A 16,023-nucleotide genomic window follows, 5' to 3' on the forward strand; every position below is an offset into this window, starting at 1 on the left:
TGTTTCTCCGAGAACTCCGACAGCAGCAGTGGCCACGGTGCTGCTAGTCTACTCTGCGTCTTTATGTCACAAGCGTAACTATGCATATCAAATTTTGTTTAGTTTTATTATTATTTTTTTTTAAATCAGTCCTATGGGAAACCAGGCCACCTTGAGAGAGATGAAAACTCCTTTTTTACAATAAGTCACAAATATGATATTAAACGACATTAAAAAGGAGAATTCCGGTCAATTCCAACCCGTAGCTCTGTTGTTTGTAAATTAGGAGTACTGTCAGTAGCGAGAAAAACGAAACCAATCGGTGCTGCCTACACCGAGTTATCCTCCTGCTAGAGTTAGCACTCAACAGGCTTAAACAGGGCTTAAACAGGGCAAGTTTTAAACGTGTTTTTAGCCTCTAAACATGCTCGAAATGCCATTACAAGTGCTTAGCCATGTGCAGTTATTCCTTCCAAGGGAACACAGCGAATTTGACTGCAGTAGATGTGACAGAAAGCCATAAAAGTTGTGTTAATCCATACCTCTGTTTAATTTCTGGTTTATGGTGAAGCCCACACTAGTCGAATACCGATCTCATACAATCCAATATTCGAAAAAATGTATTTTTTCCACAAAAAAAAACGATTTGCCGAGGTTCTTTCCATAGTAACGAGTATGTATCAACAAGCTGTAACCTGACACCACAGTGGAGCGAGCAGAGCTGCAGTTCAAGAGTTCAACAGCTAGGTAACCTAGCAACGGCAGCAGGGGGAGGAGCTCACAGAGCTGACAGACGGAGCTTGGAGTTAGATCAGGACTAATATGAGAAAATGGTTCCAGTTTGTGCCTTTCCAAATTGCGGCAACCAAATGAAGAGATATTTGAGCTTGAGCTTTCACCGTCTACCCCTCCGCAACCGGGAGATTTCACAGTTGTGTGTAGCATGATTATGTATAAAACCACACACTGCACTGTACATACTTTACATTGATTGTGTCTAGATTGTGATATTGTAATTTCCTTTTTGTTGTTGAAGTAAAGACACAAAAGCACAAATGTAATGTGTACTGTTATATTATAAAACCACTGATAACAGACAGGTGCAGCAATATATTATAGAACTGTACAATGTACTTATTCTTACAATTTATTTATTCTTACAATTTACTTTACTTGTACAATATACATATTCTTACTTTTTCCTAATAGAACTGTGCAATTGCTTTGTTTATTCCTAGTAATGGCAATACCAAGTATTACTAGAAATCATATTATTAGACTCAGAAAATGTCCTCTGCCTCTTTGAATCCCGTGTAACTTCCAGTGGGGGAGGGGTACTCTGGTCTGATCACTGCTACAACACAGGTAGGCAAAGTTCTTCTGGTGCCACAGCCAAGGGGCTCTCCTCCCAGAACCCACTCCAGAATCACCCGGTAGGCCACGAGTCTGCATTGGCTGGGGGGGAGGAAGGGCGAGCTTTGGTTATTTCACTAAAGAAGTGATGCATTTACTTATAATAAATAATAATACATTTCATTTATAGAGGGCTTTTCATCGTAGCCTACTCAAAGACACTTTACAGTAAAAAACAGCACATATAGCACATTAAAAACAGATAAGCAATAAAACCAACACATACAACAAGCATATTTAGAAGCAATTAAAAACAATAAAAACAAAAATCAAATGTACCTAAGCTAGGACAGAGTCACGACAGCCTGTTGTACTCACTCATTAGACAGCTGGCCGTCAGGTCCGTCCGGTTTAGGCTGCTTCTTCCAATTTACTTTCAGGACAAACAAAAAAAACGCTTCCAGAACATCCTTAGAGATCAGATGGGGAAACCTCTCTGTATGGCCGAAACAATGTCCGTTATCTGGGGACCCATCCAGACCAGGCTGGATGAGATCCCATTCCTTACAGCACAGGCTTTCTTCCTCGGTGCTCATTGAGATACAGTATCCACACGAGCATCATGTACCCGCATCACGTGCAACCAGCCACAACTGTGAAATCTCCCGGTTGCGGAGGGGTAGACGGTGAAATCTCAAGCTCAAATATCTCTTCATTTGGTTGCCGCAATTTGGAAAGGCACAAACTGGAACCATTTTCTCATATTAGTCCTGATCTAACTCCAAGCTCCGTCTGTCAGCTCTGTGAGCTCCTCCCCCTGCTGCCGTTGCTAGGTTACCTAGCTGTTGAACTCTTGAACTGCAGCTCTGCTCGCTCCACTGTGGTGTCAGGTTACAGCTTGTTGATACATACGCGTTACTATGGAAAGAACCTCGGCAAATCGTTTTTTTTGTGGAAAAAATACATTTTGGAATATTGGCTTGTATGGGATCGGCATTCGACTAGTGTGGGCTTCACCATAAACCAGAAATTAAACAGAGGTATGGATTAATACAACTTTTATGGCTTTCTGTCACATCTACTGCAGTCAAATTCGCTGTGTTCCCTTGGAAGGAATAACTGCACATGGCTAAGCACTTGTAATGGCATTTCGAGCATGTTTAGAGGCTAAAAACACGTTTAAAACTTGCCCTGTTTAAGCCCTGTTTAAGCCTGTTGAGTGCTAACTCTAGCAGGAGGATAACTCGGTGTAGGCAGCACCGATTGGTTTCGTTTTTCTCACTACTGACAGTACTCCTAATTTACAAACAACAGAGCTACGGGTTGGAATCGACCGGAATTCTCCTTTAAGGTAGGCCTAGATGACCCATCTGTTAGGTGAAGGTTTGTGTTCCAGCTCTGTACTGTTGTACTAGTGTCCGTTACAACAGAGCTGTTTGACTTAACCTCTCTAGCAGCTCTGCACACACAAACACAATCAATCTGTTTGCTTGAAATGACAGCCAGACGCCACCCACAGGCACACGGAACGGAAAGGGGGAGAAAACAAACAGACGCTTCAGGATGGGGGTTTTAAAGACGCTGAAGGATTCAGTCAGTATACAATACTGACTGGTGGTTAGTATTTTTTTTAAGAGGACTTTTTTGCTGCCTCATCAAAATCAAAATGTATAGATTGACGTGCTTTGCTTGGTGAGCCAACAAGTTCCATTCTTTCACATTCTCATTATATATATATATATATATACATTTCTTTCTGCTCAAACGATCATCATTACACATTCAAAAAAGGTAGTGTCATCACTCAGGTCATAGTGTTAGGGAAGAGTTACAGCATTGAGAAGGAAAAACACTGTAATTAAAAACTAACAAAATTGAGATAAACCTCTTTTAGTACCAAAAACAGCAACATAGTGACAGAAATGAGACTAAGTTATGTAACCCATTAATAAAAGCAGTGGTTCAAGATCTGCAATACTATTCTACTGTATCTGCTTTGCAAGATAATGTGGCTCATATATAGTATGATGTACTTGTCCAATATTTATGATAAACAAAGTCAAGTTTTCAGCATTGCAAAGGTTTTGATATTTATAGTGTACATATTACTATTACTCTTATTTTTCCATTCCTATATTTTTTAAAGATATCTTTCTGTTACTATTAAATGTGTATTTTCGTATCTGTTGTGTTCCACTTGAGCTGCTGTAACGTGGGAATTTCCCCAGTATGGGATGGATCAATAAAGTCTTATCTTAGAATTGTTCCATCAGGTTTGTAAAACAAATAAGTGCATGTTTTTCCTCGTGAGGAGAAGAAGACAACAAACCGGCGGAGCCTGATGTGTCAGTCACCACAGAGAGCAGTTTAAAAGCTGTGGGCTGAGCCAACATGCTGAGAGACTCACTGTAGAGAGCTCACTTACTGAGGCGCCTCCAGTTTTCCAGGTGCTAAAAGACGCTGCATGTGTCCTGTCATTATTCTTCTTAACGTAAAAACGCATGTTATTGAAGTCTTAAAATGTCCATAATTGGTGGAAATAAATAACGTATTTACAGCAACATAATAAACAGAGTGAACCACAGGTGCAAAAGGGTTAATTGTGATTAAAGTTGGGTTGCCAACATCTATGTCGATAATTTACTCTGCCATCAAGTGTTTTTAGCTCCAGTAGAAGAACTAATTTCCGTTTAAACTAATGTCCAAACCAAAATATCTCATCAACATTCCGGTATCCTCGGCATAAACAGGAGGCAGCATGTATACTCTGCTTGTTGCTGGTAGCTGCCATGGCAACGTTAGTAGCTTAGTCTCTGAGAACGAGACGTCATGACCCAATCAGGTGGAGAAACATTTGCGTCAGTGTTGGTGTTGCCAAAGGTCTCCGTTTGCGGCCGTTGAGACTAGGGGTGCACCGATCCGATATTAAGATCAGATATCGGTCCCGATACTGACAAAATAGCTGGATCGGGGATCAGAAAAATTAACAGATCCACGGGCCGATCCAGTTTTGTCGCACGTATGTCACATGCTGAAAGAGTTGAATGTAGAAATAAATAAAAATTCAATACATTCCATCTATGTTATTTTGTCTTAGTTAGGAAAGTAATGTTTAGTTAGGAAAGTCTGGTGTCTTTAGTCTCTTCCACATGGTGGAAGGAAAGTATAAGGTGGAAGGTATACAGTTTATTATTAATTCAACAACGGTATCGGATCGGTATCAGGTATCGACAGATACACAAAGCCCAGGCATCGGTATCGGGACTGAAAACGTCGGATCGGTGCATCCCTAGTTGAGACTGAAACACAACCCCGCAGATTCCAAACCAAAACAGGTCAGAAGTGTTTCCAAATGTCTCTGGGTTAGGGGCTCAGAAACACCAGAGCAGGGGGAATGAGAGGGGGAAACACCAGAGCAGGGGGAATGAGAGGGGGAAACGTAAAAAAGCAATATTAGTTTTTAAACCAAAACGTAGCAATGTAAATGTAGCCTAGGAGGTGTGCTGTAATGGTGGATGGAGCGAGGTGGGAAAAAAAAAGACTAAACTTTGCAGAGAGAGTGAACTCTGTATCACAGAGATGACACTAACTGACCTGAAACCTGGACAAACTGAATTGTAAACTAATACACCGTTTTTCAGTTTCCTACTCCTATCGCTATTCTTTCTACAGCTCACATGTGGTGTTAGCGGGGCTGATTCCAGTGGTACAAATCAAACGTGGGGGGGACATGACATGACATGACAGGGATGCCCCAACTTTTTCCTCTCCCAGCACCAATTCCAATACGTCAACTAGCGGAAATATATGCTGATACAAAGTACTATCTGGTATCTGGTACCAGATAGTCGCTCTCTCTTTTTCCACACATTTACCTCACATTCTATAAAACTGGTGGTGGAATTAATGCTGATAGCAGAAACACAGAACTTTGTCCTGACACTGACAAAGAATGGGTATTTAATGGGGATCAATCACGTGATCGTCAATACTTGATCCACTTATAGGATCAGTATTGGCACCAATACCACCCCAACATATCAGACCGTTGATGGGCAGCATCTGCTTCCTGCAAACAATACAAACCCTTAAACATCAGTTTTGACTCACAAATCAGAACTAGAAGTTGCCCCTCTAAACAAGCGTACCCAACATGCTGAAGTTGAACTTTGATGTTTTCATAAGCCAATGTGAAAGCCAAACAATTTGAGGCATGTAGTAGGCAAAACCACTTTACTGTAATATAAATTTGCAAATACCTGTGGAAACAAGAATAACAGTACCAATGGCTCTAACATTATCTATGTTTATTTACAAAATAAAAAATGATACTGCACATAGAATTGGAATTATAAAAGCATTCTTTGCAAATGTCTCCATTTTCTTCAAAAGCCAAAAGGCCTCTCTTTTCTATTCCAAGGAAGAATATATAGCTGTACAGTCACGTAATTATCAGTCCTATAATATCACCCTGAGCCTAAAAAAAGTCTTTCCATCATGCCCAGGAGTTCTCTCTCTCTCTCTCTCTCTCTCTCTCTCTCTCTCTCTCTCTCTCTCTCTCTCTCTCTCTCTCTCTCTCTCTCTCTCTCAAATATAAAGTCTACTTGTGCTTTGTTGGGGGGTTTAGGAACAACAGGACGTCACACAAATGGGCCGTTTCATTGACCCCAATGCCGCCGAACAACTTTTTTTAAGTTGGTCCCCAGCTGATGACCCGGCAGCTAACTGAACAGGCAACGTTGAAGTTGCAGCATGAGTAATTTGCGCTTATGTTTTAAAATCCCTTTAAAAAACAGAATACCCTGTCATTTGTACAAATCTTACTTTACTTTTAAATGAACCCTTTTCCCAAAAACCATTAAGAGTCAACTGGCCTGTACCTGAAACATACAGTACGTCTACTACACAGGCTAGGAAAAAGTGAAAAGTGAACTGCAGTGGGCTGAAGGCCCAGTGGATGGGGTTCTCATCAAGGGGTTTCTGCTGAAGGATTTCAGGAATGTGATGTATGCAGCTCGGAGAGGAGCATGGACTACTGATCACACCACATGCAATGGAACCCAGATGGGCCCCTGCCCGACCTCCTCCTTTTATGTATGTGCACTCTCTGACAGAGGAGGTTTTACTGCAATAAACTGGGCCTCCGTGACTGCAGTTGTGATAGAAAACCAGAGTCATTACACTTTACAGACAGATTTAGAATACGGACGCCTCCAAATGGAAAAGAGGAATTTAAATCTTATCAGAATGTTGTATCTTGTTAATATGTACCCCAGGGTTTCCCCCAGAAAAGTTGTTTAGCCCGGTGGCAAGTGTCTTTTTGCGACGAGAGCCCCGCTGGGACCAGACACAGCATTAATGTAGAGCCCAATAGTTTCTGGGATAACAGAATCATGGACGGATGCGTGGAATTAAGAATTTAAAAAAGCTCAGATTCCAAATGGCCCTACATGAAGTCAGTGCTAAGAGCTAACTGGAGATTGGAAAATATGACATCTAATTTTCCAACCGAGCTACCCCACTGTAACTGTAGTTTAAAAAACCTCTTAAAAATACATAAAAAAGATCATTCCCAGAGACTTAGGCCTGGTGGGGGACAACTAGGCCCGGTGGGCCGCCATTTTTACAATACACCGGGGGAAACCCTGTATCCTAGCCTGGGTAAACCCTGACCAACTTCCGGCAAATTTGAGATTTGCTCTGCAAGTCAGTCTGGCAAAGAGCCCATTCAAACCCATTTCCAATGTCCCCGAAATCGAGGCACCAATCACAACCGCTGAGGCGGGCTTTACACCAATCACAACCGCTGAGGCGGGCTTTACACCAATCAAAACCGTTGAGGTGGGCTTTACGCGACGACGATAGCGCAGCGAGCAGCTTTTTGTTTACATTCAACATGACGGCTACCGAAGAGCAGCGTCACCCGGATCGTTGGTCTGATTGGTTGAAGGACTATCCAATGCGCCCAGAGGCATTTGAGTGGCGTCCGTTGGTGACGCCCCTTTGGAAATGAACTGTCAATGAACCTTTCCCAGACCCACTCTCAGTTACAACTGAGAAGGGTCTGGTGTCAACCAGGCTACCTGTATCCAGCTCCAAGCTGTCTGTGGTACTTTAAATGGAAGAATAACAAAGGACAAAAGTACACAGAGTGGACATGCATGTGATTTATACAGACCTTTCCAGCATTTCTGCATGTCTTAAGCCATTTTTGGAAATCAAGTATACTTTGGTATCAAAGCATGCCATGGAGTTTTGCATTGGCAAATATATTTTTTGCAGTTATTTCCACTTCTGTATTCTCAAAAAGGACGCGGTTCTATTTATACTACACTGGGTGACGGCGTAAGTGGATGTGTTAACACATGCAGTCAGCAAGTACACTCCTTACATACAGTCCACTCAGTCACAAATTTAGGGTTGCACGCAGATGTCTTTGAGGATGTCTCTGAGGCTTCTAGCATGTGGAAACAGATGGGAGGGGGACAGCACTGATTACACTGAGGTGGACCAGAAACCACCTGAACCGTCATAAGACAGCCTTCAATAACAGCTTTCAACCTTCAAACCTGCCATAATCTCAAGGCACACAGCCTCGTGTCTGATCATCACTTTTCTATCAGCCCATGTTTGACAGTGCTCTGAAGTGTCCATTATCCACACTGTATTGCAAATCCCATCATCCCACCGTATGACACTGAAAGTTCAGACCGTGCATGATACGGTCACTAAACTTTACAGGTGTGTAGTTGAGATCAAAATGAAGGCCGAGCCTCTGTAATTTCTTTGTGCCTTTGGGAGCTTGACGGTGTTGCACCGAATAAGTCTCCGTTATTGATGTTTGTGTGTTCTGTCTGAAAGCAGTTTTTACACGGAATGCGTATCCAGTGTTTCCTCTATATGCATTTAGCAGCGGCGCAGTAGACTGGCCTGCTCTACCGGTGATTTGATTTCTCCCTGCAGCTCAGGCTGGAAACCTTTACATTATTCTATCCTGCTTCCGTTACAAATTTGCGGGGACCAATCACAAACTGGCTTATCCACCTGGCGCACTATTAGCGGGTTTAACACGATGACGATAGAGAAGCGACGGCAAGCAGCTTTTTGTTTACATTCAACATGGTGGCCACCGAAGCACCGCTGTCGCTGCTACATCACCTGGATCGTTGGTCTGATTGGTTGAAGGAATATCCAATTGCGTACAGAGTCATTTGAACTATGCCCGTTGATCCCGCCTCTTGTGCAGAGAAAATACAGAGCAGACTCCCCAGACTAATGTTCAATCTTAAAAGATTGAGCTTGGTCTGGTGATAGCCAGACTAGCGGCACAGCACTGCTGCTATATAAAAATCTCCCCAAATGCAATAAACTCGCCATCTCTACTTTAAGATTTAATTTAAGATTTATAGCACATTTTCACACCTTTTCTTTGCAACCTAGCGCGATTATGAATCATAATCCCGATTATTTTGGTCAATGTTGAAATCAGGATCATTTAACATGATTACTCATTTTCTTATGGACAGATGTTGCAAATATTAAACTTAAAAACACAAACAATTAAACAAATCAAGAGTGAAAACACATTGAACTGTGACATTACTCTTCATACTTTTCCCATTTGAAATTTTTTTCCCCCATTCAGAACACAAGACAAAGGAAAAGTTCATCTGCAAAACGTAATGTGCAAAATAATCGTTTTTCTCGATTACTCTGTTTTTGTGATCATTAGGAGCCAAAATCGTAAACACGATTAAAATTTTGATTGATTGCGCAGCCCTATTACAACCTGTTTCTGGCACTGTACAGCGTGTACAAGCCCTACTACTCTGCTGTTTCCTCCCCGTTGGCGCTCCCCCTCTCTCCCTCTTTCTCTGACCCTCCGGGGCTGGAGAAGGGCAGCCCAGCCCGTCGGGTCCGCATGAGTCGGGCCAGCTGTCTTCCAGAGACCACTAGCCTCCCATTCCTTCTCGCTTAAGGCATCCAGGACCCAGGGGTGTGTGGGCAATGGAGGACAGCCATCTGTGGGTCCGTGGCGTGCGCCTGGCCTACAGCCTGGCCTCCCTCCCTCCTGCTGGTACTCTGCTGGAGTACCAGTGGCATGAATCAAAAAACTAAACCAACTTGAAATCATTTAAAAACATAAAAATGCTGTTGCAGTGTATTTATTATTTTCATTCTTTAAAAGTCACCAGAATACGGGAAACAAAATATCTGAAATTAGAGCTGGGCGATGTGGAGAAAATCAAATATCACAATATTTTGACCAAATACATCGATGTCGATATTGCCGCGATATTGTATGGTTGACTATTGGTAGCCTGGTCCTACCAGCCTCTGGTCCATTAGCCTGGTCCCACCAGACTCTGGTCCATTAGCCTGGTCCCACCAGACTCTGGTCCATTAGCCTGGTCCCACCAGACTCTGGTCCACTAGCCTGGTCCCACCAGACTCTGGTCCACTAGCCTGGTCCCACCAGACTCTGGTCCATTAGCCTGGTCCCACCAGACTCTGGTCCACTAGCCTGGTTCTACCAGACTCTGGTACACTAGCCTGGTCCTACCAGACTCTGGTACACTAGCCTGGTCCTACCAGACTCTGGTCCATTAGCCTGGTCCTACCAGACTCTGGTCCATTAGCCTGGTCCCACCAGACTCTGGTCCATTAGCCTGGTCCTACCAGACTCTGGTCCATTTCATTTGTACAGAGAGTCTGGCCACTCTCCATTGACAAGTGTTAACTTCCATGAAGGCGGGTACTCTGTTGAAGTTTAAAACTATTGGATCTGCCATAACCAATCGCTAACGTTTGGTCGTGACGTCGGCTTAGCATCGCTAGCGTTAGCCTTAGCCAACTCCTTCACCACTAACGGAGTGAGCTGGAAAATCAAACCCCGAACCCCGTGGGGAGGAGGGCCACATCATGGCCACCAACACAACTCAGCAAAGATTGTTCTTGCTCGGCCTTTAAAGCAACACTATGTAACTTTTCCCTGTTCGGTCCCCCTACAGGTTGTCTCATTGGAACTACAGCTCGCGCGGCAATGAGACAACCTGTAGGGGAACTGAAGAGGGAAAAGTTACATAGTGTTGCTTTAACTTCTGGATATTTGGCAGCGTTGCCACAACAGACTGAATGGCTTCGCTCGCATCTTTCTCCGCCGCCATTACGGAACTACAACTCAAACTAGCGCACGACCTCAACGTTATCGTTCTCAGCCACTCCCTCTGTTTGCTGATTGGACCAGTAAAGATTTGGCCGGAGAAAACCCAAGAATATACCGCAAACCCAGACGTAGTACTGAAAGAAAATGAAAATTGAGCGGAAGTACGTAGGAGGGCCGAGCCAGGCTAGACTATTGGTGCTTTCACATACAAATTTACACATTGAGATTTGTGATAAATAATTTTCAGTAATGTAGATATAATGACTAAGTGGGTAAAGGCAAATAACAGAACAGATAGAACGTCTGGTAAGTTCAGAAAAAAACATCACTTTACTGTAATGTAGCCTGTAAAACCAGGAAAAAACAATATTGTCATATCAAGATATTAGGATATCCAAAATCTAAGACGATATCTAGCCTCATATATTGATAATATCGATACATTGCCCAGCACTATCTGAAACTCCAATTTGTTTGAGGGGAGAACTGTCAAGACTCCCTTCAGCAGTGGGCCACGGTCAAGCTGGACGGTTTCCAGCAGCCTTCAGTCTGAACAGGAAGTCACAGAAACACTCACATCCTGTTAGGTCCGATTCCGATTTAATAAAATGTTATCAGGCCCATATATCAGCTTGTACACAGTCTCCAGTTGTTTTTATTAAGACAGAGTAGCTGTTAAAATGCTCTACATGTGATCTGTTGCTGACGTTAATCAACAGACTGTAGATGATCTGTAATCTGATCAGATTTAGTCTCTCTGACTTCTAAACCTATCAGCCACACAACATGTGTTCTGTACAGAATAAGCCTTTAAATCAGACAAATAGCAGTTAAAATCCCTCAGATTAACAAACAATAAAAAGTTACATAAGATATAAAACGTCACCATGTTGAGTCAATTCTGAACCAATCAACTGTTAGATCAGCCAGGCGTTTTCCCAGCATGCCTTGGGTCTTGCAGTCGGTGGAAAGCAACTGCGGCGGCTGGCTCTAAAAACTGCGGCCGTCTCGATCTCGTGAGAATATCATCCATGAGTATCAGAGCAAGTCGGACACAAATCACACCCACGATGCACCGCAGAGCGCCACAGGAGGTCGATCATGCCTGCTTAACACGAATACTGGTACCTTCTCCTCCTTACATTTTACAAAATTGGCTCGTTACATTAGTTTCAAATAATTTCAGTGGAGTTACCGTTATTATTTTTCGTGTCATCAATACCGAATTCAATCTAATTGGATGGGAATATACGTTGCACTTGACGCACTACTACAAGATGACTCGACAGATTCGGCGGCATTCATTACGGCTTGATGGCGGTAACGTTAGCACAGTAGTATGGACGGCGACATGATTGAAAATGAAGAAAACGGAGATCCCAGATTCAGCAGAGAAGCAGTAAGACATTCCCAATCATCCTTGGTCTTATCTGACATTTGTGTGGTCCCGGTAGCTTTGCATAAAAAAATGGTTGTCATTCGCAAGGCTTCTACCAGAGTATTTTTTAACACAAGTATCTGTACTTCTACTTGAGTACGGGAAGGGAGTACTTTTGCCATCTCTGCTTGAAACCTAATCTCACTTTACTTCTACTTAACGTTTTTATGTATTTCTTACTGTAGCTATGTTACTTTATACGCTTACTGACTTGCTCTTTTCTTACTCTTATTTTTACTATGAACTTGACTGTGAGCAACTGCAACTAAATCATTTCCCTGAGGGGATCAATAAAGTATTCGGATTCTAACCAGTATGCATTGGGCGGCGATTGCCGGTGATCGATTCTGTGCAGGCCTGGCTCATCTCGTACGAGCCTATTATGATAGCGCTGATATTAGTGAAACAGGATCATATTTGATGGTGAAAGCGTGTTATGGTTTTCCCTCTGATGTCTTCCGGCTGCTCTGCTTGGGAATCGTTTTGATTTGAACAATTCTGATTCCAATTCCGATTCTTCCTTTCGATTCCGGTTCTTATTGATTCTTGAATTTCGATCTTTGAGGGGGCGGAGTTAAAACAGGTCACATGCTTAATTTCACAAATAAGAGGAACGTTTTATTTTGATTCAATGGTGATTTTTGGAATCGTAATTTTTAAAACGATTCCAAGTCGGAACCGGTTCTCGATGTCCAATACTATTTCTAAACAGATTTTCTATGCTGTATTCTGATGAAAAGTCGTCACACACACACACACACACACACACAATAATAACTATAATAACTCTGATATGGACACCTTTCATTTATATTACTTTATTTTAATGACCAAAACTGACACTTTTTTGCATTGTGGCTTCCTGTTGCAGTGCTGCATACTTTCCTGATTGATCATATTAATAATAGAAAGCGCCTATAATCCCATTACTACGTGGCAATCTAATTATAAAAGAGTGCGACATATCCACACACAGACACACAGTGAGGGAATCAATAGATGTCGTACATCCATAAAGCAGCCACACAGCCCCAGCTGGCTCCTCCCCTACACAAACAATGAATTTTTTTTTTTTATCATATTAAAGAGGCTTTACAATGGAAACACACGGTGCATCATATCATCAAAATAAGTTAACGTATCGGCTTTAACTCCATGTCATTTTAAAAGTGTTCCTGTGATCCAAAACAAAGAGGGACGGAAGGAAAGTTTGCTTCCCATCATTGAGAGAGAGAGAGAGAGAGAGAGAGAGAGAGAGAGAGAGAGAGAGAGAGAGAGAGAGAGAGAGAGAGAGGAGGGGGGGGGAGTGGTGTAGGCCGTATATTTCTAGAATAATCACTTTGTACCCGGTTTATAGTCGGCACGGTTCGGACAACTTCGGTTAAAAGTTTAGGAGCTGGACTTTAATTTGTTGTACGCGAACGTTCCACCCAACCCCTCGGATAGACCTTAATACTCCGCTGAAATCTCAACTGTTACACTTGGCTCACATTGTCTGTCTGCTAGTCTTTGTTGGTGTAAAGATAAACGTTTAGAAGGATTGTGGTTCATTTGACTGAATGCAACGCTCATTTGTCTTTTTACGTTAACACCCGGGCAGCAAAGAAGGCTCCCGAAACTCGGGCAATTTGGGGAAAGTTTAGGCAGCCTTTGCTGTTGGCAAATGGACGTTAAAATACCACTTGGATGAAGCGTGTTGCTTTTCCTCTGAGAGAAAGAACGAGAGCTACCAGACTGGGTTTACGATACGAGGAGACTACGCACTATAATGCGTTAGCTAAGCCTTTCACTTTCTTTTCTTTCTTTTTTTAAGTGTCTGAAAGATGTTTTCCACTCGGAGACAGAAAGGTAAAAAGTCACTTACTTTGCTTCTCACTTCAGCAGATAATCCATAAGCTGGCCCCTTATTAAAATGTGTCATTTTCTTGATTTTTTTTTGCTCGTAAAAACCCGAATATATTTCCTCAGCTACTATGTAGCACAGATCCTGCTGTGGGAAAACTCCTGCTTGGCTGCTTCGGCTCCCTTGAACACCCAGACAGGAGGGAAATATTCCGTGAGCTTGACTGAGAAGAGTACCAGAGAGACTGTAGGCTGCTGTCTGCGGGACAGGCTCAGATTGCAAAAAAAAAAACTCTAAATGATTGACGTAACCACAACAGCCAATCAGAGCAGCCGGTTTGTACAGGGCTACTCCCTCTCCTGTCGCTCTTTAAGAATGGGTCACACTACAGTTTTATTTTTTTTAACTTGAGTAGCCTACTGTTGCAAATATCTGTATTTAGTATTACTGCAGACACTGAGTATTGTTCGTGACATGAATGGCTTTCATAAACTGACTGCATGTTGGCATGAATGGAACTGCTGTGGCCCAGTGACTACACACTCTCACCATGAGTTTACACAGTGACTGCTTTGCATTGTTCTTGGTCATTCAACACAATTCAACACACTTTAGACGTAAAGTGCTCATATTATGCTTCTTGGCTTTTTCCCTTTCCTTTATTGTGTTATATATCTTTTTTGTGCATGTTATAGGTTTACAAAGTGAAAAAGCCCAAAGTCCACCCCAAAGGGACTTACCATCTCCAACAGAAAACACTGTTCACAAACTGCTCCAAACAGCTCTATTGTAGTCCAGCCTTTACTTCAGAGACAAACGTGGTCACTTTGGAACACACCTTATAATGCTCGCCTAGCTGCTAGCATGGCACGCCCTCATACTCTGCTTCTGACTGGCTAGTAGTCCTTACCTAGGTACTGTCAGGGCACGCCCTCATACTCTGCTTCTGACTGGCTAGTAGTCCTTACCTAGGTACTGTCAGGGCACGCCCTCATACTCTGCTTCTGACTGGCTAGTAGTCCTTACCTAGGTACTGTCAGGGCACGCCCTCATACTCTGCTTCTGACTGGCTAGTAGTCCTTACCTAGGTACTGTCAGGGCACGCCCTCATACTCTGCTTCTGACTGGCTAGTAGTCCTTACCTAGGTACTGTCAGGGCACGCCCTCATACTCTGCTTCTGACTGGCTAGTAGTCCTTACCTAGGTACTGTCAGGGCACGCCCTCATACTCTGCTTCTGACTGGCTAGTAGTCCTTACCTAGATACTGAGCATGTGCGACTCCCAACAGAGAGCTCAACACACAGGGTGAAAAGAGGAGCTGCAACAATATGCAGTACAACAAAAATATGGTGTTTTTTGAAAATTAAACCATGTAAACCTATTCTGGTACAACCTCTAAATATAATTATGAACCTGAAAATGAGCATAATATGAGCACTTTAAATCAAATTTTAACATTTGAAGGTTTCATAGAAATCATTGAAATTAGGAGGGGCTGAATGATATATTATCCAAGTCATTTGCATCACTTGCACTTATTAAATTGTTGGCAGCTACTGTTTCTGTTAAAACTCTAAGCCACTTTATTGGACTATCATTGGTGACACTAAACATCCCCTCCATTCTGAGTTTAAGCCTTCAGGGTGACGATACAGAGTACTCTGGCAAACACTAATATCTATAAGAGATCTTTTATACCCAGTGCAATAAACCTAATTATTAAGCTCCACCAATCTGCGCCTTTCTACATAAAAAGAATATTGTGCACTGTGTATGTTTGCATTGATGTAATGTTTTATATGTACTCTGAGCTAATGTAACAGGATGTTATTTTTGGTGAGACCAAAGAGGATTTCCCGGCCTCGGCTGGACAATAAAAAACTTGCATTCTATTCTATTCTATTCTATGTGCACAATTTCAATAAAATACTGCTGGCTATTGGTGACACTTCCAGATATTGTTTGTTACTACTGTCCCTTTTTTGCTAATTTTACCTATATGTACTCCTTATTTTTTATTTTTTATTATATATTTACTTTTTTTATAAGCATTGATACAAAGGTTGCGATCTTCATCTCGTACTTGTAGAATGACAATAAAGATATTCTATTCTATCACTTGATGAGCTTAGGTGGAGATGCAAATTCAACATTAATGTTGTGTAATGTTATGTACACTATGCTCAATTCAAATCGTTTTCCTTAAAAAAAGATTGTGACCATAATTCTGAGAGAGAGAAACA

At 42.3% G+C, this 16,023-nt stretch overlaps 1 protein-coding gene across 1 annotated transcript in view; it reads right to left on the bottom strand.

The window, feature by feature from the left end:
• Positions 1-14,053, bottom strand: part of cnn3a (calponin 3, acidic a) — a 35,839-nt gene extending 21,786 nt beyond the window's left edge. Inside the window, exon 1 of the mRNA XM_031307789.2 lies at positions 13,801-14,053. Coding sequence (XP_031163649.1) covers positions 13,801-13,857 — 57 coding nt within the window. The 5' untranslated portion in view covers positions 13,858-14,053. The remainder of the gene's footprint in view (positions 1-13,800) is intronic.
• Between the last annotated feature and the right edge of the window lie 1,970 nt (positions 14,054-16,023).

Source organism: Sander lucioperca, chromosome 23 (assembly GCF_008315115.2).
Source record: "Sander lucioperca isolate FBNREF2018 chromosome 23, SLUC_FBN_1.2, whole genome shotgun sequence".
Lineage (NCBI taxonomy): Eukaryota > Metazoa > Chordata > Actinopteri > Perciformes > Percidae > Sander > Sander lucioperca.